Genomic DNA, 22,653 nt, shown 5'->3' on the forward strand with positions numbered 1-22,653 from the left:
CATTAATCTCGTAAAACCCAAGCAGTGCAGGAGACTTAGACCTCATCTTCCCGACGCGATGCTTCTTCATCTCTTTGCTTCTTCTATATTCCCATCGTCTCCCTAAGCCTAACATTATTCTCGTGCTGTTGTAATATATGGATAAGTTACCTGCTTTACGCCCAGCCCATACTGCATGTCTATTTTTGTGTGTGGTGGTTTTCAAATAATTTATAAACAAATAATACGTAAAGCCGGAGGTCCCGTGTTGTGAAATGCACGTTAAATAACCTAGTGCACCTATAAAGAGAAGGGGTTCGCCGTTTCTGGTTTGATCGGCGGCACATTGTGCCACAGCAGCACCTTGTAAACCTTAACATAGTGTTTTGGAACAAGGAACTTGTCTCATACTTTATAAATGTGGCTCAACAATCTTGAGGACAACACTGGATATTGAAGCGCATTGGGAATCACTAAGTGACGGTCTTGATGTGTCCTTAAGCAAAGCACTTTGCCATTATTGCTTCGTTCTACGGATGGGACTTAAAACTGTAGGTCCCGTGAGTTGTGTCACTAATGCACGTATTAGAACAAAGTGCGCTTATCGCAACGTCTAATGGACAGTGTCCCTGTGTTTCATGCCGTGGCTGCTGCCGAGCTGTTCGCCGCAGGAACCTCTTGCTACATAAATGGGTCACATCATTCTGAAGTTTTTTTTTTCTTGTTCCATCGCGAATATCTTTGAACCCTCTACGCCCCTGTTTCCCACAGGTTAGAGGATTTTTTAAGCTGTTTTTTTTTTCCTCGAACGAGTGTATTATTAACATGTCCAGGCTTATTTGTTGGCTTTATATTATGTAAGTTTTATAATAAATTATTTGGTTTCATGTACATGTTTTCTTCTGCTCCATTCTAACCAAATCACTAACTCTAAGTTGATTGGCACCCCTCTAGGACTTGTGGAATAGTCTAGTTTAGGATATGATGGCATTATGAGATGACCAGTCCGCACGAGGTGGTTAAGAGAAGACAGTGGACATTTAAAAACATATCAGCATGGGCTGAGAGTGACCGTCACTGCAGGGCTTCAGTAATAACTGACTTTTTTTTTGTTTACACAAAACAGCCGTGGAGTATCTGTTTTGTTTATATATATTTTTTAAATTTAATTTTTTTTTTTTTTTAATATTATTATTATTATTATTATTTTTTTTTTTTTTACGAAACAGTCGTGGGGTATCTTGCTCGAAACAGATGGAAGCGCACTGCATTAGGCCGTCCCATCAATCACGTGCAAGGGCAGGCACCTCGGAATAAATATCTCACACCTCAGTCAATCAAATATACATGGACTTGACAGGATGCTCCCCAACATCTACATTAATGATACTGCTGAAATAATTGGCCTGGATTCCATAGGCTAAGTCTTTTGGGACTCCTTGTAAATCATCACAGACGGCTGTTCTCTAAATTAAAATAAAAACCTGTATTCCTTCAAAAAAGGGCCGCGACAAACTGAACAGCAGTTGAGTAATATTTGTGACGTAGAAAAAAAAAGAGAAGGACTATATGTTCTGATTCTAAAATTTGAGGGTACAACTTTTCCGAAGTCTACAAGCACAATACATGCACTGTTGGGTCAGTTGTTATGATGATGTATCTTTGGGAATTTTATTAAGGGAATAAAAGAGTAGCGACGTGGTTTCAAACAGTCGTTGCATTTCAGTGTCAATAGTTTCCTCTCTGCCTGATTTATCCTAAAACAATAACGTAGATTGTTATCAGTTTGCAGAGAAGATTAAGTTTTAGTCCTCTCGCATTTTTAATTACATTTCAGTCACAGATGAGCTGTTAAATACATTCGAAAGAGTCATGTTAAACGAGGGAAATGTCATCCTAACGCACACAATCAGGGTTTACTGTTGAAAACTTCGGTAGAGGTTTTTGATATAATAACCAAAAAAACATTTATGATTGTTATCTTCCGATAAGTAACGAAAACAAAAACGGTGGTTACTTCGACAAAGAAGCATAATGCATGGCTTTTAATCAAATCATAATTTCAATTTTCCAAATTCGTTGAAATCTCAGCCTCTGAAACTTCGAGTACCGTAGTTCCGCAAAGATCAAGGATGGTTTGAAACATAATTATGTAAGCTTTTCCGAAATCCGTTTTAGCCCATCCCTTTAAAAACAAATCTAGTGGATAACGTATCTCATCTGTCATCAGTTCATGCTATGAACCGTCAATAGGAGATGAAACACACGGGTCAACCCGAGTCCATTGACACGTGGATATGGGCCGAAATTCCCATTTACACATTTAATCAAGCACCCCCCCCCCAAAAAAAAAGGTTCAATTTTTGTTTAAAACATGGGTGAATTTGCGAGCATTTACCACAAACTAGCTGAGAAAAAGAAGACAAAAGATGTGCGTTGAGCAATACTATTAAATGTTATTAATAATTCTCAACCCTATCATAAGATAAACAAACTGCTATTTCGTGTTTCAGATTGTTATTTTTTAATCCACAAATTACAGGGATTATGAAGACAACAAAAATCATAAAAGCTTCAATCATAATGTAGCGTAAAGAAAACAGCCGTAGAATGCCGGACCTCCACGACGGCTCTTTAATGAATTAGAATGGCCACGTAGAAAGCGCGCCAAAGACACCGAAGAATCGTCACAAATCCCAACAAAATACGCGATGGCTGTGTCAGAAACAGCGACTTTGGCTATAGCTAGCTGTGGCTAGATCAGCGCGTCTGTAAGTGTTGAAGAATAAGCAGACGTGCGCGATCAAGCCGTAGCCTGTAACCAATTAATTGCTCACTATAAAACCATTATACACTTTCGGAACAGAAAAAAAAATAATAATAATTCACAGTCTTACAAATAATTTACAGGGTTTACAGAACGTAATGGTAAAAGACTTCGCTTGAAATATTATTCCATTAAATGCTTTACTTTTTGAGAAAACGTTAAAACGTCTCGACATAAAGAATTACGGATTTATAGTAAACACAAGTCATGACATGGCAAAACGTGCGGAAACAAAGGTGGGTTTTCCCGTTATTTTCTCCCGACTCCGATGACCGATTGAGCCTAAATTTTCACAGGATTGTTATTTTTTATATAAGTTGTGATACACGAAGTGTGGGCCTTTGGACAATACTGTTTACCGAAAGTGTCCGATGGCTTTAAAACACACTAAGTTCAGAGGAAATGCAGCGTTCAAAAATACGTTCTAAATAAACCTTTATCCAATTAGGCCTATAGCTAATTTAATATTGTAACTATTTTCGAAGTCATCAAAGCTATAACAGAAGGATACATTGATATACATTTTAATAAGTCTTGGGGAGACTGACTGGAATAGCGACTGTGATGTAACGAGAAGTGACATTGGCTACACACGAAACTAATAATAAATCACAATATTTCAGCTGAGTGTCACACGCGATTTCTTTTTTGACGAGACCAAACGGAACTTATTAGACCAATCCCCACAAAAAAATGTGTTTTCTGTAAAACCAGAAATTGATTCGGCATTGGAGAAAAGCGGTTGAGCAATATCAGTGTTTTTTTTGCCCCCCACTAAAGATTGGAGAACCTGCGTTTGAAAGGGAGATGCCAATGGCTTACCAAGAAAACAAAACTGAACATAACTCCAAATCATACCAATTGGCGTGCAACATCACACAGTAATCGACGAAACACAAGGTTTAAAATCACGATGTTTGCCAATGCCGCTGGAAAACATTCCAAGGTTTTAATATTTGAGTGAGAAATAACCTCTTCCTCAAAAACTACGTACGTTATTTCAAATCAGAGGGAGCCTGCCACCAGATCTCCATACTGCTCGTTACTTAGTAAGTTTTTATGCTAACAATTATGTCGAGTAATTACCAATAGTGTTTGCCTTTAATGCTGTTATCGGTTGATAAAATGTTCCCGCTATCTTGATAGATTTCAGTTTATTAATTTCACCCACTGGTATTTCAACAGCTTAGACAGTCTGTTATTTTGGGCGCATATACTGCAAGCCCACTTAATTTTGCTCTCAATGAAACAGTGCAATGCGGTACTCTGAAGATTGCCAAGCAGCATGCGGCCCAGGTAAATTAAGTTGCCCCTGAATATGCAATCTGTAAAATTGCGCTCGAGAGTTAATGACATTCGGTAATTACATTCATTTTTTCGCTCCAATCTTCTTTGCTTGCTTTGGTTGTTCTTAAGACCACTAGAGAGGAGCCTGTCGGAAGGCTGATAATTTGGAGACGGTGGGAAAGAAGGAGAAGAAAAAAAATCACAATAATAATCATAATGGAGGGAAATAATGACGTCATGGCATGAGTGCCAGCTACGGAAGAGGGGCTGCCAACATATAAGTAAAGTAACGTATAGTTTTCGAGAAAGAAGTAATTTTCCACTAAAATAATATTTGAATTTAATTTCGAGACCTCCCAGAATTTGATTTTGAGGTCCCGAAATCAAGCATCTGAAAGCACACTCTTCATATGACAAGGGTGTTTTTTTTCTTCCATTATTATCTCGCAACTTCAACGATCAATAATTAAGTTCAAATAGCCCCAATAAATGGTATATCAAATTGCCCCAATGTGAGGCCGTACCCGAAAAGGCATCTACGTCAACGGCTGTGTGCTAAGTGTGTTGGTAAGGACTCCATGTACCTCTAACAGCCGTAGCCCTAGCTGATAGCTGCCATTTCGGACAAGTTTTGGAAATGAATTGAACCGTAAGCAAGAGGGCGCTATAACATTATGATGACGTCAACAGGCTTATTCCCCCAAAAAGCTTATATTATTTTTTTACATTGCCAGTTTCGTACAAAAAAATCACAAAAAATTCGTGGTATTTTTTTATTATTATTATTATTATTTTTTTTTGGGGGGGACACTTAAATACATTTACACACTCGTTTTTTTTCATTTGATTATCCGGTTTGGACAGGACTGAAGTCACGATGTTACATTGCCATGATATAACTTGCGCGACTTATTAATTTCGTCGGGGATTATTTAAACCGAGTATTTTATTCTGCCTAAAGCAGCTATTTGAATTTGGTCCATGAAGACCCTTTAAAGCCATTGGACACTTTCAGAACAGACTTTTTAAAATAAAGTTCACCGATTTACAAATAACTTACATGGTTTACAGAAGGTAATGGTGAACAAACTTTTCTTGAAATATTATTCCATGAAATGCTTTTTTGAGAAAACATTAAAACAACTAGCGATTCTCGACGATATCGAGAATTACGGATTTATTTTAAACACATGTCATGACACGGCGAAACAAGGGCGGGTTTTCCCGATATTTTCTCCGGACTCCGATGACCGATTGAGCTTAAATTTTCACAGGTTTGTTATTTTATATATATAAGTTGTGATACACGAAGTGTGGGCCTTTGGACAACACTGTTTACCGAAAGTGTCCAATGGCTCTAATAGAATAGCAGCAAAATGTTCTTTACAAAAATACGTTGACTGATTGAAGACGCTCATTTTATTATGTAACATAATTTAGGTATATTGTAGTTAAATGGCAAAACAATATCTAGCTCTTTGCAATATTGCTCAGTTGACCCAAGCTTATTCCAATACCCAGTCTCATTTGATATCCACGCCATCCGAGGCCTATTATGCGGGTTTAATTAGGGGAACGAGTCATGCACGTTTTAATGGGCAATACCTTTTGTCTCCCGCTTTGTTTATTTAAGTTGTCCCGTTACGTTGCAATAATCTCTTTCCACGATCAAACAAATAACACACCCCATCAGTTGATGAGGCTCGCTCTCTTTTCATTAGCACCATGTTGAAAACTCAAGTATTCCGTTACAGTGATTTTGTTGTTGGTTTATAATCGTTTCTTCTGTTGTAAATATTGGCTCAGTGTGGTATCTGCAATGGCTTAGTAAGGCCTATTTTTTAAGGGGGGGGGGGGCACTACCAAATGATAAATTTACCACAAAATTATCCTAAACATGCCATGGAATTAATATAAACATTGGCAAATTAGCATATATGTTGATGATCAACAAGAACAAAAGAAAAATGGGCTGTGAAAGATTACAGCGTGTTTAATTTTAATATGAACTAAAGAGAGTTTGTAAAATTAGCAGCAAACATTTTCCTTGCTTTTTTTTCTTTCTTTTTCAAACAATTGAAACTGAGTTTAGGAACTGTGGAACGGGGACGAATTGGATTCGGAATTATGAAGGTACGACCTGGGCCCAGGCCTAGCTAAGCACAACACAATATGGTTACCAGCCAAACTACCATGTCACATGTAACATTTGCGACTGGTATCCTGCTCATTTCTGCTTAGTAGACAATTTGTTAAGAAATATTTTCTGCTTAAGCAGCTCTGTAAATTGGGCCCTGTCTGAATGAATCTGGATGGCATTAACAATCAATTGAGAGCTATGGCAGACCAATAATGCCGGTCATGTCATCGCATCGAGACGCCCGGCTTGTATGGATGTCCGTTTATAAAGATATTGCTTTCTAAATTAGTATGACACATCTCTCATACAAACGAACAATATTAGAGTGTGCTGTTTTGTTCTGCCGGCCGGCATTGTGCTCATTTCAGCGGACGAGAAAGCATTGTGCTTTGTCATCCAATGAAGTTGTGACTTAATGAAAAACTCATCGTCGAATAGCTTTGCATTGTGAGTCTTTTCGTTGGCAGGAAATTTGATATGTGCCTGAAAGTAAAGGAAAACGGGGGAAGGGCGGGAGTGAGGTATTATGAAGAGGAAAATATAGGTTGCTGGGTTGAGATGAAAAGAAGATGGGACGAGAACTCTGAAAAGAAGAGGATGGACGTCTCAACAAAGAAACTGCTGCGTTAGCTGGTAAGCAAGAGAACTGAAGCACGAGTAAAAAGAAACAAGAGATGTGAACAAGAATTGTGAAAGGGGCACGATGCTTATGAACCCTGGAAGAGGGGGGATGGTAACGCCAATTAAAAACAAACATGTTCAGCGGCCCCCCCCCCCGCGTCCTCTTTTAGAGGCCGCTTCCTTTTACTTTCTTACTTTTTTCGGTTCGCCATTTGTACAGTTAAAAATGCTTCCACAAAATAGCAGACCGTTTTCTGTCATGAATTATTACACAAACCCAAAATAATTTCGCGGTATATTTCTGTGAATAGTTACAATCTACTTAGGCCTACATAGTATCTTTCCAATCCTATTCATTTCAAACCATGCGCTTGTTGTAGCCCAAAGCGCCCAACCCGAAGAAAGCAATATGCTCCCAAAACTGTTTACATACCCTCGTGTTCAATGCTGAGATTATGAATAATTCTCCCACATACCCTTTCACGTTGTACATATATAGCATCGATACGAACAGTGATTGATACACCACTAGACTTCTCTCCATCACCGCTCTCTGTGTTTACACTCAGCGATCGATGTCGCATCTCTCATTAAATTTTACTGCAAAATTAATGGAATGCTTGGTTTGGATAGAACAAATATTGACGCGCCAAGATTTATCTTTTGACGGTTGATAAAGTAGTGCTAGTTGAGAACGTGGTTCCGGTTAATCAAGCCAAAATGGCAGCAGACCAACAGCATTTTGCTCTCGGCTAATGCCTGTAGTGTTAGAGCGGTATTAAAAGCAAAGTATACCTTTGGTTTTTGGAACAGTTCGATTGTTTTAATCATATATAAATGTAGCTGTATATACAGTAAAATTAACCCGAGAAAATTTCATTTCAAAATGTGATCGCGTGTTTGAGATATCAGCGAAACTCCAGCGCGAATAAGTGTCAACGCAGGAAGAATAATTATTATGCACAAATTGTTATGCGCAAAATGTGCGTGTGTGGCATATACTATTTTCTTCTTATTTAAGTCCCGCAGTTTGCATAATACTGTACTTAAAGCAGTACACCTGCGTTTATCATTCTAAAATTTTTATTTTTATTTTACCAATGAACCCTTTGATCTCTTTTAAAATAAAATATGAAAAACTTTGGATACGCTGTCGATAAGAAACCATTTCTTGTATAACTTTACATAAAAACAAATTACCGAACAAATAAAAAGATGAACAAAAGAGCAAATGGAAACATCATTAAAGCTGCACTTCCCATTGGTAACCACGCAAAACATAAAACATGAAAGTAAAGCATTAATGTTATAAATAAATGCAATCACAAAAAAGAAAGAAAAAAGACTCCGTTTGGGGAAATGGCAAAGCAAAAAAAAAAAAAATTCATCACCATAGGGATAAATAGGAGGCCAACGAGCCGCATAATACCATCGATCCATCTAGCCAGCAATTACTTCAACCGTCCCCAGGCTTGGTGACTTCCCCTCCTCAGATCGATCAAGCAACCGACCGAGAAAGAGAGGGGAAAGAGGGGAGAGAGAAGAGGATAGAAAATAAAAACCAAGTTGATTCTAGTGACTCACGCGATGCACTCACAGTCCCGCGGAGTCAGCTCTCAATTTTGTTTATTAGCGTGAACATTATTACCGCACGACGACGACTGTTTACCAATCAAATTGCTTGAAAACGCTGATATTTGTTACGCACTCCCGGCGATGGAAGCCGGGGAGGGATGCATTTGACGCTGTGTATGGTAGCTTATGGAATCTATAACGGCTAAATTATAGAACAGTAAATTGTTTGAGCTCACTTTAAAAAGGTTACCATTTTCTTGCTAATGAACAAAAGTGGGGAAATCACGTCGAACGCTTCACATTGAGTTACGTTACAAAACGTGGATGAATCAGAATTAGCTTCGAATTTCAATTCAATTTTTACTTTTAAAAACCCATTAAAATTGCCTTCCAGTGTGCATCAACGATATAAATCACAAAATTATTAAAGTATATATATATATATATTTTATTTTTTTTTAAATAGAAACTACCATTTTCTAAGACAATTTTCTAACAAAATCTAAGAATGTGGGGAAAAAAGCAATCCCCAAACGGCTGTTTACTGCCAGCACTAAAGGAAAGACATTTCGAAAATCGGAGTACCGTGAAATAACGCGTGCGGTTTGTCAGGACGGGGTATTTGCGCCGACATGCCTGGTGTACAACCGCAGCCGGTCCCTCCGATTCTTGAGTGCCAATTTAAAATAAGGGACAGCAACTCCGGGCTAAGATCAGCTTTAAGACTTCAATCGGGGACTTGTTTGTATAAGATGACAATGAATCTTGTCTCTCCTCTACTTTCTTCAGTCTGCGCACTGAAGTGTTGCTATGCCAACAGAAACCTTACCGACGATGAAGGGTGTTCAGGAGATGTTTTTTTTGTACGGCCATGGGTTAGCTTATCAGAGCTGAATGGGTGTCAGCATGGAGGAAGAAATGGTGTTTTTATGCTTTGGATCATGTACATTTACATGGCACTACACTTGTGTTTCACTGTGAATAATACTGACTTGTATATTTTATAATGTTTTATTTCGTTGCTGTATGAGTTTGCTATTTCAGTTTTACCAATCCCCGAAGCGGTTCAAGACTGTGAAATTTAAAGATGTGTATTTTAGACGTTTTTAAAAGTAAAAAACAACCCTTGGTTTGAACCTGATTTTTTATTTTTTTTTACATTTTACCCCGAATGGTTCAACCCATTACGTCTTAGTGACGACAGAGTCCAAGAAAAGACTATTACACTACACACTTCTTCAAATCACCCCCTTTACTGCCCTAGAAAGGCAAATACATCAAGACACAATAATATTTAAGTGCAGTGCAGATTCACACACATAACATTACCGTAATAAAAAGTAAAATATGTTTAGAGTCCCCCCGCCCGCTTCCTTTTTTTTAGAGGCCACTCCTTTAAATAAAACAACCATTTAAACGAAAAGAAAAATGATTTTGAACGATCTCAGCAAAACATTTTTATTTTTTGAAAAGAAGAAAAGAACCCATCCGCCCCCCCCCCCAAAAAAAAAAACAGCCCGTGTAATGCCACCATTTTTTGAACCCCCCCCCCCAATAAAACAAAATAAAAAAACAAAAACAAAACCCTCCCTGTTCTTCCTTTTTTCAATAAGGGAGGACGCTAAACATGTATTCATTTTCTTTGGCCTATCCTACAAGGGAGGACGCTAAACATGTATTCATTTTCTTTGGCCTATCCTACAAGGGAGGACGCTAAACATGTATTCATTTTCTTTGGCCTATCCTACAAGGGAGGACGCTAAACATGTATTCATTTTCTTTGGCCTATCCTACAAGGGAGGACGCTAAACATGTATTCATTTTCTTTGGCCTATCCTACAAGGGAGGACGCTAAACATGTATTCATTTTCTTTGGCCTATCCTAATGCTTCAGAGAGACCTAGCGTATTATTGCCATGGGGTCGACCATACTGCGCAACGTCATTCAGAAGATCTGCACGTGTTTTGCCTGCAGCGTCAAGCGCGTAGTTATCTCGTTGGTGAATCTTACAGATTTCCGGTAGTTATTCTCTACCATGGTTGGATGTTAAATCGATACGAGACGACACAAATTTGAAGGGGGAAAAAAATCACACTCGATGTGGACGCAATGATATTTTCGAAAAATTCTTGCGGTCACTGTTTTTTTTTGTCCATACCCAGAATTAGTGTGTGATTGCACCAAGTCTAAGTTACAGTGAAGGTTTAAATTACATGTAGCTAGGCCAACCCATCAGTTCAACTTCAATTGAAAAAAGCGGTTCGGTTGCACCTTTAATTCAAATAAGGGGGAGGGGGAATTTCTTTTGAAAATGCACCCATTGTGAAAAAAGAAATGGTTTGGTAGGAGAGTTTTTTCTCTACGCGCCAGAGTGCCTTTCTGACAGACAAAATATACACTATTATTATTATTTAAGTATAACTTTGGGGGGGGGGTGCACTTATACACCCCCAAAACTTTACTCTGACCTATTCCTACCGCCATGCACTGACAGTGCTGACTGACTGCGTTGAAATGGGTGTGAAAATTCCATCGCTTTGACACCGGTTGTTCGCACACGCGTCGTAACCCCGTGTCTATTGTGACTTTGCTGAATTGACCAAAGTCTACATCAATATCAGCTGTCTCTATACACAGTAACCCTTTGAGCTGTAATTCCGTTCCACCAATTCACTATCGGTTAGTACTCTTTTGTTTAAAGAGCTGGGGACCCCGTTTGGGAAATGATCGGATATGTGGACCTTAATAATCGAGAGACCTTCAGATGCGTTTGGTCACGACGGTGGTCTCACTATCTTGAAGGTCTTCATTTTGTCGGGGAATCTTTTGAGAGGTAAAGGGCGCATTGAGATCCACGCCACGCTCTTTCTAACCGATCGCAGCAGCCCTTTACTCAGGGGCGCTGGGAACAATACAAGCAGGAACAACAATTTATGATGGAAGCGCCGAGGATGGCCCGGGTAAACTAAGGACTTCTCCACTCATCTAAATCATTCGACCCCGTTCGATAACACAGTCAATTTGCAACAAACAATAGTAATACCTTATTAACCATGACCAATTATGTGATTTTGATACAATGCAGCCGCTTTTTTGTTCATCACGTGCTCTTCTCGCGGAATTATTATTGTTGAGTAACCTTGACAGCCCCTGTCCAACTTATATTCACGTTTTATATTGTCTAAAGATGAAAAAAAAATGGGGAAAAAACAGCAAGCGAAGAATCAACTTTAGTCAAACCGACACAAAGAATGTATTCCAACCGAATTGAAACAACACAGAGCTTGTCTTCTACAATGAAAAAGTCAAGTGAGCGAACTAACGAAAACAATGTATTGTCTGCATTTTAGACCAAATGGACACAGGGAGAATTCGAAAACCATACTACTTCAGACACGCACCCTCACAGGTGCAAAGGAAGAAACATTGTGCGCCTGTGGTGCATTTCCGATTTTATAACCGAACCCCCCCTTTTCGGTATTGCTTTAGGAAGCCACGAAACGCACATCCGTCCACGTTTCTCAGAGTATTATTGAAAAATGTATTTCATTTAAAGACACTGGACATCTTTGGTAATTGTGAAAGACCAGTCTTCTCTCTTGGTGCATCTCAACATAATACGCTTAAAATACCAAACCTGTGAAAATTTGAGTTGAATTGGTCAGCGGAGTTGCGAGGAAAAAATGGAAGAAAAAACACACTCGCACAAGTTGTGTCCTTTCAGATGCTTGATTTCGAGACCTCAACTTCTAATTCTGATGTCACGAAATCATATTAAAATATTTAAGTGAGAAATTACTTCTTTCTCAAAAAAACTACGTTAATTCAGAGGGAGCCGTTTCTCACAATGTGTTATACTATCAACAACCCTCCGTTGATCTTTAACAAGTCAATTGTTATGCTAACAAATATTTTGCGCTTAGCGATATTGCTCACTTCTTTCTCAAAAACTATGTTACTTAAGAGGGAGCCGTTTCTCATAATGTATTATACTATCGACAGCTCTCCATTGCTCGTTCCAAGTAAGTTTTAATTATGGTAACAATTATTTTGTGATTACCGATATTGCTCACTTCTTTCTCAAAAACTACGTTAATTCAGAGGGAGCCGTTTCTCACAATGTCTTATACTATCAACAGCTCTCAATTGCTCGTTAACAAGTAAGTTTTAATGGTAACCAACAGTGTCCAGTACCTTTAAGCAGTGCGTTGGAATTGTGCCCGATGAAATTTAGCCTCTACGTATTAAAGGCAGTGGACACTATTGGTAATTGTCAAAGACTAGCCTTCACAGTTGGTGTATCTCAACATATGCATAAAATAACAAACCTGTGCAAATTTGAGCTCAATCGGTCATCGAAGTTGCGAGATAATAATAAAAAAGAAAAATAACCCTTCTCACACGAAGTTGTGTGCGTTTAGATGGTTGATTTCGAGACCTCAAGTTCTAAACTTGAGGGTCTCGAAATCAAATTCGTGGAAAATTACTTCTTTCTCGAAAACTATGGCACTTCAGAGGGAGCCGTTTCTCACAATGTTTTATACTATCAACCTCTCCCCATTACTTGTAATCAAGAAAGGTTTTATGCTAATAATTATTTTCAGAAATTACCAATAGTGTCCACTGCCTTTAAGTAGGCGGTTTCAGAGGCCCACGTGCATCCCGGGCCGGAACCGGCCTAATGCAGTCAGCATCCCCCCTCTTAATATTCCCAATCTCATTTCTCTCCGCATTGCACCGAAGAAAACAAAATCTTTCAGAGACTAATTACCGTAACTGGCTCTGCGCATATACGACCCTGTTTACCCCGCTGGCCTCATCATCTATACCGTGGTCAGCTCCGTGAGACGGTCACAAAACCAGAGACTATGTAGGTTGCAATAGGAAGGACAATTTAAAGGCAGTGGACACTATTGGTAATTGTCAAAGACCATCCTTCACAGTTGGTGTTTCTCAACATATGCATAAAATAACAAACCCGTGGAAATTTGAGCTCAATCGGTCATCAAAGTTGCGAGATAAGAATGAAAGAAAAAACACCCTTGTCACACGCAGTTATGTGCGTTTAGATGGTTGGTTTCGAGACCTCAAGCTCTAAACATGAGGTCTTGAAATCAAATTCGTGGAAAATTACTTCTTTCTCGAAAACTATGGCACTTCAGAGGGAGCCGTTTCTCACAATGTGTTATACTATCAACCTCTCCACATTACTCATTACCCAGTAAGGTTTTATGCTAATAATTATTTTGAGTAATTACCAATGGTGTCCACTGCCTTTAATATTTCTCAACGGCATGAAATGCAATTACGAGCCTCATCTCATATTGCGAACAGTTTCCCGTTTTTGATCAACGCCCGGCGATTTTTCTTCTCTCTCCCTTCTATTATTGAGCGGTTGATCCCACAAAAAAAAATCCCATGAAGATTCTACGAGTCCTTTATGCTAGCTGAATTTTCTGGAGAATGCAGGTGTGCTGTGCCTCGGGGCAAATATGACAAGATAATGAATAGAAGTCATCAGTCCATCTATCTAAGCACTATGCAGCGCAGGTCGGCACTTCCTGAGCTGGGAGGCAGCGTAATGCACGGCCGCGGCACTGCTTTTATTAGCTTTTCTTAATGGAACAATCTCGACGAGGAAGAAGCTTAAATCTAGTCAACGCTCCGGCAGGCGATTCGTTTGAATCTAAGTAATGCGCGAGTTCTTAACTCGAGGAAAGGTTGAGTTTGGTTTAATGTTATTAAGTTTAACCCTGACACCGAATGTGTGTAAGCACTTTACACTCGGTACTTTCTGAGTCTTGTGGGTGTGTGGGGGGGGGGGGGGGGTCACAGGCATACTATTACTCGGTTAAGTCAAATCTATTTCGAACAATGCAAAATAGTTTTTTAATTTCTTTTTAATTGTATTTTTTTTTATGAACATAACATTATGTAAAAAGCACTGCAGCGGTCGATACAGTTAAATATTTATTAAAAACACTTCCCTTCACAGAAATGTGGTTTCAGAAAGAGTGATCCAACTACATTTCTATCTGAGAAATGTTTCACGCATGAAGCGTTTTCTAATTTGAGTGTATTCCATATAGATTATTCTTCCCGCTTGGAGATAACATCACCAGATTTTCGGCATATCTAAAAAACGCCACCACCTTTTGAAAAAAATGTTCAAGGTTTAGTTCATAAATAATCTACATTAAGGTTTAAAACAATCGAACGGCCCAAAAAGTAAATGTGTATTTTGCCTTTAACCTACCCACTCAGCAGTACGATTAATTTAAGGAGCGATCCCTTTTGTTGGCCTATCTCGTCGCGGGATGAAATCATTCAGTTGCTAGGCACCCCAGGATCCGATTTCTGCTTCGGCCCCTATGATAACATCAACCATGAAAATAAAATCTCGCGTTCGTTTTCATTAGTTGCTTGGCAGTTTGTGGGGAAAATGAATTACATTGACAGTTTAGTCTGAGGCGAGGTTTATTAGTAGAATGCAAACTTTTACTAGAGACAAGATGGAAACACTTTCGTTTTGCTGCTAATGCCGTGAAACACTATCTTACACAACATGCGTTCAATGTGATGTTTAGTTTGTTTGGATCCAATATAACTTTATTGAATTCAAAGCAGTGGACACTATTGGTAATTACGCAAAATAATTATTCTCATAAAACCTTTCTTGGTTACGAATAATGGGGGAGAGGTTGATAGTATAAAACATAGTGAGAAACGGCTCCCTCTGAAGTGGCGTAGTTTTCGAGAAAGAAGTAATGTTCCGCGAATTTGATTTCGAGACCTCAAGTTTAGAATTTGAGGTATCGAAATCAAGCATCTGAAGGCACACAACTTCGTGTGACAAAGGTGTTTTTTCTTTCATTATTATCTCGCAACTTCGACGACCGATTGAGCTCAAAATTTGGACGAAATAATAGTCTGGTGCCATGTTTGCGCAATTAATGTTAGCATCCATTACCGTTATGGAAACAGGGAACATGGGCAAGATGGTGACAGTGTGATAAATGTCTATACACGGGACCTACGGCTTAATGACCCATCTGAATGACAAAGCAATTATGATAAAGCATCTTTCTCAAGGACAAAGGTGCAACAATCGGGACTCTAACCTATACACTCTGCAGATCAGAATTACAACACCGGGACCTGGGGTCGATTTCACAAAGAGTTAGGACTAGTCCTAACTTAGGACTAGTCCTAGGAGATAAACAAATTGCATGGCTAGTCCTAAGTTAGGACGAATAACTGGTCCTAACTCGAGATAAGACTAGTCCTAACTCTTTGTGAAATCCACCCCCTGACCCCACACTCTGCTGATCAGAATCCACTGTCTTTATGTCAACGCATTTCCATAGTTGTACATGATCTGTCTTATGCCTTGTTTACTGTTGTAGGTGTAGCCTTGTGTCGAGGCCTGCTTGGCTCGGACAGCTTCTTCGTAGCTGCGACTTTAATCGGATCTAGGCTTTTCTTGAGAAGTCGCTTGCACAGGGCTCTGGGATTAACTCCTTTAAATTGAGTGTAGATAATAAAGTGGGTCCCCGCACACATTTTCTTTCTTCATAATAGTGAGGGATGGTTACGTAGCCACATGTTCATGTTTCATACCTTCGTTTTAAATTCCCGCTACTGCGTTTTAAGAATGAGAACGTTCCCACGGCCGAGCCACCTGGATAGGTTCACCGAGAAAATGTGTACGTACTATTCTCGCGAAGAAACAAATTGAGCAATTAGCGAAGATTAGTGCGGGCACACGCAGATCACTACACACACAGCTGTGCATGCGGAGAGCGCACCGCGCGGTGAATATTTATATGACGTCTCACAATTCAACCGGTGACTATTTCATGAAGCGCGTTTTAAAATAACAAGTTTAGTTTGTTTTTGTACGATTTAAGGAGAAACTTATTTTAAGTATTCAAAATAATTATTTGGATAGCGCCCTCAAATTATTTCGAGTTGACTTTTTTTGTATCCAATTTGCCTGTTTATAAATTTGTTTTTGACTAAAACAATATTGATGTAAAGAAATAACATTGGGCCCATTTTTTGTGAGTCAAATTATTCGTGTGATGTTTTCCCCGCATACAACATTTTCATTGAATAGTTCTCCTCTGGAAACGCTCATCCAGTAGAGGGCACTATGATCTTTTATCAGTCACAATGATAGGGAAACGGCTCTCTTGCAACTCTCGCGAGAGGGCTTCTCCGTGCACGAAACTAAAGACGGACATAATTTTTGCTCCAAGCTATTATCCTATTTTTGTAAACCCGTAGTTAGGTTTGAACAATAAGGTCTTGAGATCATACAACTTGCATTTATTTGATTGTCTAAATGTTACAACAAATTATCCGAAAATGAGGGTTCTGTGCTTCGACCACACAACCGAGGCTTGCGCTAAATAATACGGTACACGATTTTGTTTCAACACGGTGAGAAGTGTTCAGTTTGTGGTAACCACCTTGTTGACTTTATGATCAAGTAAAATGATTTTTTGTTTGTCAAGATTATCATAGATTTCAATGTTGTAATTTTATGTGCTATAAAAGGATCACAAAACATGCAACCCAATGCAGTTATCTCAGGACGTGAGCACATTTAATGTAACTTCCAAAGACTGGTTCTTGAAAGCATGAAGATCATTAACATCAGTCCAAAAACCGATAACCGCTCTCGTGTAGTTCATTGTGCAGTCATGATGAAATTAGTTTTGTTGCTGGCTGTTTTTTGTTTTAATTAGATGAACAAAGTCTCGTGCAGGTTACTGATGTTTTCATAGTCAACAGGTATGTATTATGCTTGACCACGCAACACAGGAAGCTTATCGTGCCTTAGGCAACTGTTGTTGTGTGTCTGTTTGTTTTGGGGGACTCGGTGGAACTGTGTGATGGGTGGCATTGTAATTCTTCTAAATAATAGTTTTTTTGACAAATTTGTTGACAAACCACAACTTTGTTGACAGAATCTTCTATATCTATGGAAAGTAAAGACTTTATCACAAATACTTGATACGCGCACGTTGGGCGTGGCATGAGGTTCATGCTGGTGGTCTAGATTGATACCTGACCACCATTCTGTCAACGGGAGACAGTTATCGCTTGCGCAATGGGTGTTTGCGAAAAGGTATACGGGTCCTTGATGCGACCAAAGAAGACCAGAGAGAGAGGGTCCATCGATACCAATTATGACGTGGTTGAGACGATCCTATAGACCCAAAGAGACCCGGCCGTTTCGTCAGATGAAAAAAAAAAGTCACACGGGAAAATAAAGGAGAAACCTTGTACAATGTCATGTGAACTAAACAAAAAGGAAAAGATGTTTCCTGTCGTGTCAATGAAACCGAAAGTGAGATTGGCGGGACCTTGGTGATTAGATTGACCAATCAACGCGAAATACATGGCTTTTTGATACAATAATATAAGTTAGGTGATTTCATTGTTCCCTCGCCATTCAAGCAGAAGTACAGCCTGCTAAACACTATATATTGCTGACAAGAAATAGTTTATACACTAGTGTAGTAAGAGCATTTATAAGCGAGAGTAGTTGTTAAAATGGGTGTGACACGTTTCTCCATCATGTTGTGCGTTATTCTGTGTGTCTTTGTACTGACTGTGAGTTCTCACCAGTCTAGCGCAAGCCGGAGAGCGAACAGGCCCCGTAGGGACAACGGGCCTGGACCGTGTTCCTGCCCGGTTCAAGTCACCGGCTGCAATGCCACGATTTACCGCCAACTCTCCTCCGAGCTCGAAGAGACGAGACGACAACTGCAAGCAGCGACTGATAAGACATCGATTTCAACTGAGCTAGAAGAAACAAGACTTCAAGTTGAACAACTTGAGGTGTCGGTAGCGAGTTCTCGAGACTTGGTTTCCGCCGAGTTTCTGGACATTCGGCAACAGTTGGGTGAGCTGAAAACATCCGTGTCTGCTGTGCTGGATGCTCTGAAAGGTAAACAATAAAGTTGCTCATTATATTTTATAATTTATAATAATATGAACAAAAATTGAGCTCAATTGGTCGTCGAAGTTGCGAGAGAATTATGAAAGAAAAAAGACCATTGTCGCACGAGTTGTGTGCTTTCAGATGCTTGAATTCGAGCCCTCAGCTGAGGTTTCGTATTCAATTCAAATATTTTAGTGAAAAATTACTTCTTTCTCGAAAACTACGTTACTTCAGAGGGAGCCGTTTTTCACAATGTGTTTTACTATCAACAGCTCTCCATTGCTCACTACAAGTAAGTTTTTATGTTAACAATTATAAGTAATTACCAATAGTGTCCAGTGCCTTTAACTTCTGACGGGCACCACCTGTAAAAAGGATAGTAATAGTGAGGGAGACATATGCCTAGCTATTTGCTCAGTCGGAACTTCAACTATATAGGAGTCCAAAGGAACAAATCCCGTTCTTTGGTCATTTTTTTCTATTCTATTTTTTTTCCAACTTTCTTTTCTTTTCAATGGCTATTAGAAGTATGTTAATTTTACCAGGAATATTAAACGAGGTTGTTAAGATTGACCGCATAGGCCTATAGATTTTCTGATATTCAAATAAAAATATGACACGATTGCTAGTATAGATACATGGACCACTTCAAAGGAACTGGACACTATCGGTAATGACTTAAAATAATTGTTAGCATAAAACCTTGTTGGTAACGAGCAATGAAGAGCTGTTGATAGTATAAAACATCGTGAGAGAAACGGCTCCCAAAAGTAACGCAGTTTTTGAGAAAGAAGTAATTTCTCACCCAATGACTAAAAGACTTCAGGCCTGAAGCCTTTTTTAGGCATCTGAAAGCATACAAAATGTGCACAAATGATTTTTTTATTCTTTCATTATTCTCTTGCAACTACGATGACCAATTGAGTCAAATTTTTCACAGATTTGTTAGGTTTGGATATATCAAATGAGAATAATTGTCTTAAAAATACCAAAGGTGCCTTTAAGAATAGTACAAATTTACCTGTACATACAGGTATACGTACTTTCAACAACCACGACTCCGGAAGTGCAAGTATTTTCCAATGCCAGGATGATCCTTGAGGTCCATCCGGTATTTGTTGTAATTACGAAACACGCCCAACAATGCCCGGAACTCGAATCAAATCGTTTTAAGACAGAAGGGACGAGGGTTAGTCAAGGGCCCAAACAATTCATAGAGCTGATTAAGTACAAAAAGCACAACAAAAGTTAAGCCTATCAGAACAAGGTTACCCACCAAAATACCATGTCAAATGTACAACTTGTGACATATACAACTTGATTCATGTTCGAGGCAGCCTTTTTCGTACAACGAAGGGTGCATTTTAACAATCTTAGACAATTTTGAAAAAATACTCTTCTCCCCTTTTTCAAAAAAGCAGGACGCTATTGTCTTACACACCTTTTGATTTAAGAGTTATAATTCCATTTTTCGTGTTCTACTTTGACAGATATCCCGCCCGTCGAAGAGTTTTTCCCAAGTAATGCAACTGGGAGAACTGAAAAAGCATCAGCTTTAAATAACAGTAAGTGAAATGCTTGTTGTTTTATCTTTATCTTAATAGGTCATTAGATTAGTAGCGTTTTTGTACATTTTGAATTTATCATGTTAAATGAATGCTTGACTTTTTGGACGCTAGCCGGCGCCAGACTTGCCGAAACAGCCATTGTTCTCGGTAAATGTGCGCATGCTCAAAACTACGTCACTGGAAGTTTACCTGGTGAGTATGCTGCCACCTAGCGTTCCAAAATCTCCATTAGGTATGCTTATCTTTGGTCGAGGAGGTATGCCCTTCCCGAACAATTTAACTATACATTTTATCCGATAAGATCAGCAATTTGTTTTGTTTTCAAACAAGCAATATGAGACTTTTGGGACGCTTGGTGGCAGCAGACTTACCAGGTAAAATCCATTGTTCTTGGTAATGTGCGCGTGCTCAGAACAACGTAAACAATGCTACCACCTAGCGTTCCGAAGTCTCCCATTCTTTTCTTTCGAATTTAATTTGCAGAAATCTTTCCCATGGACATCTCTAGTATAAGTGATGCGACTGAGAGAAGTGAATTAGTCACAACGCCACGAACCGGTAAGATAACGTTTTCTATCTGTAACATTCCCTCCTCAATTTGGTTTCTCATGAAAATGTGTGAAACGGATGAAAATCTCCTTCATCTTTACCATGCTTGAGCTTTGAGCAAAACATAGTTTACATGTCATTTATTACGTAATAATCCAAATAGTATTGGGTGCGTTCGTTTAGCTTCCCTGGGTCGACCCCGCATTGCTCACTCGGGTGAGCCCCTGACAAGAGCTATTCGAACGATCACACCCGCCCTCTCGTGGTGACAGCATGCACCTCAGGTCACCCCCAAGTGACCCACTCCACAAGCAGGGCACTGGGGGCTGACCCGGGTGAGCCCCGTCAAAGCTATTCGAACGTACCGGGGCAGACCGGGGTCGACCCAGGGAATCTAAACGAACGCACCCTGTATTGTTTTTATTAACAGAAAAACTGTTCCACGGTCAAAGCAAGTTTATGCGAATCACAGAAGGCGGTTGGGACATAATTTCAACACTTCTAATTCTTTTTGCACCCTTTTCCCTCTCAATAGACACCCGAGATAAGGATTGCTCGGAAGTTCTTGCGAGTGGTGTATCTACCAGTGGTGTGTACACGGTTCAACCTCTAGACTCCGGTGAGGCTTTCCAGATATACTGTGATATGGAAACAGACGGTGGTGGATGGACGGTAAGATAACACGCTAGTAAATGAATAAGAGTACTCATCACTAAGAATCATGTGAGAATAAAGTAAGAATTTGGTCAAAACGAAGACCAGGGTATTAACCTCCACACGTTTCTTTGATAGGTTTTCCAGCGGCGCCAGGACGGCAGTGTAGATTTCTATTTGGACTTTGCTAACTACAGCCGGGGCTTTGGAAATCTAGAGGGAGAGTTTTGGCTCGGTAATGACAACTTACACCGTCTGACTGCTCAGGGCGAGTACGAACTCCGCGTAGATCTCACGGACTTCGTGGGCAGCAGAAAGTACGCCCTCTACGACTCGTTTAGTATCGCTGGAGTTGAAAACAACTACACGTTGAAAGTTCGGGGTTATTCTGGAACTGCTGGTAAGTAGCAAGGGTTAAGCATGATTAAGGGAAAACAAATTCCCGTAATGAATTAAATCTGGTAAATATTCCGACAAATATTGTTCAGAGAAACAAAATACAAACCTAAGTGCAGAAGAGTATTTACTTTTGTTAAATTTCACTTAGCAGAAAAATTGCTAGAACAAATTGTAAATTTCGGTTCCTTATTCACACGGTATTACCGCAAACCTCTCTGAGTTATACTTCCACCATGCAAAGTCTCGAACCCAACTCCCTTTTTTTACCAGTACATGTACACCGATGTGTGTTGAGCACTTTTTCTGTAGTTTCCTGAGTCGTGGAAATAATCCTCAGGGATATCACTCGGTTTGGATTCGAACCCACAATCTTTTCCGTCGGAATCTAATTACGAATACTTGTTTGTTGACAATGCATCATGCTACTAGGGCCCAATTTCACAGAGCTGCTAAGCACAAAAACGTGCTTAGCATGAAATTTCTTCCGTGATAACAACAGGATTACCAACCAAACTTCCGTATGTTGCATATTGCTTGTTATACTGGTATTCAGATGTTGTTTGCTTATCCTGAAAATCACGTTTAAATTTGGTTGGTAAATCCTGATTTTGTCAAGAAAGAAAGGTCATGCTAAGCAATTTGTTGTGCTTAGCAGCTCTATGAAATTGGGCCCTGCTCCGGCTTGTTCAGAACTTCCGAGATAATTGTTCTCTCTCTCTCTCTCGCTTTCGATCCTTAAGGTGACTCGATGAGACTTCACAATAACCGTCCTTTCTCGACCAAAGACAGAGACCTTGACGGATATTCCGGTAACTGTGCCAAGATATTCCACGGTGCCTGGTGGTACAACGCCTGCCACTCGTCCAACCTCAACGGGGAGTACCTCGGCGGTCTTACGGCTGAGTTTTCACGGGGCGTCAACTGGAAGAGCTGGAAAGGTTTTCTATACTCGCTCAAAACAGCCGAGATGAAAATCAGAATGAAACAGTAATCACGATCATCAGAGGATGGATCAACAAGTCATAGATCCCGTGTACGAAAAAACAAAAATATATATATATATATAATATTTTTAATATTGCTCGTAATCAATATGTT

At 39.5% G+C, this 22,653-nt stretch overlaps 1 protein-coding gene across 1 annotated transcript; it reads left to right on the forward strand.

Annotated features, from left to right (window-relative positions):
* The first annotated feature begins 17,877 nt into the window (after positions 1 to 17,877).
* On the forward strand, positions 17,878 to 22,599 carry LOC117304555 (ficolin-1-like). Its single transcript, XM_033789079.1, has 6 exons — positions 17,878 to 18,391; positions 19,876 to 19,950; positions 20,437 to 20,511; positions 21,038 to 21,174; positions 21,295 to 21,556; positions 22,296 to 22,599. The coding sequence occupies exons 1-6, from the start codon at positions 17,995 to 17,997 to the stop codon at positions 22,544 to 22,546; spliced, it is 1,197 nt and encodes a 398-aa protein (XP_033644970.1). The 5' UTR covers positions 17,878 to 17,994; the 3' UTR covers positions 22,547 to 22,599.
* Positions 22,600 to 22,653: the final 54 nt, after the last annotated feature.

Source organism: Asterias rubens, chromosome 21 (assembly GCF_902459465.1).
Source record: "Asterias rubens chromosome 21, eAstRub1.3, whole genome shotgun sequence".
Taxonomy (NCBI): domain Eukaryota; kingdom Metazoa; phylum Echinodermata; class Asteroidea; order Forcipulatida; family Asteriidae; genus Asterias; species Asterias rubens.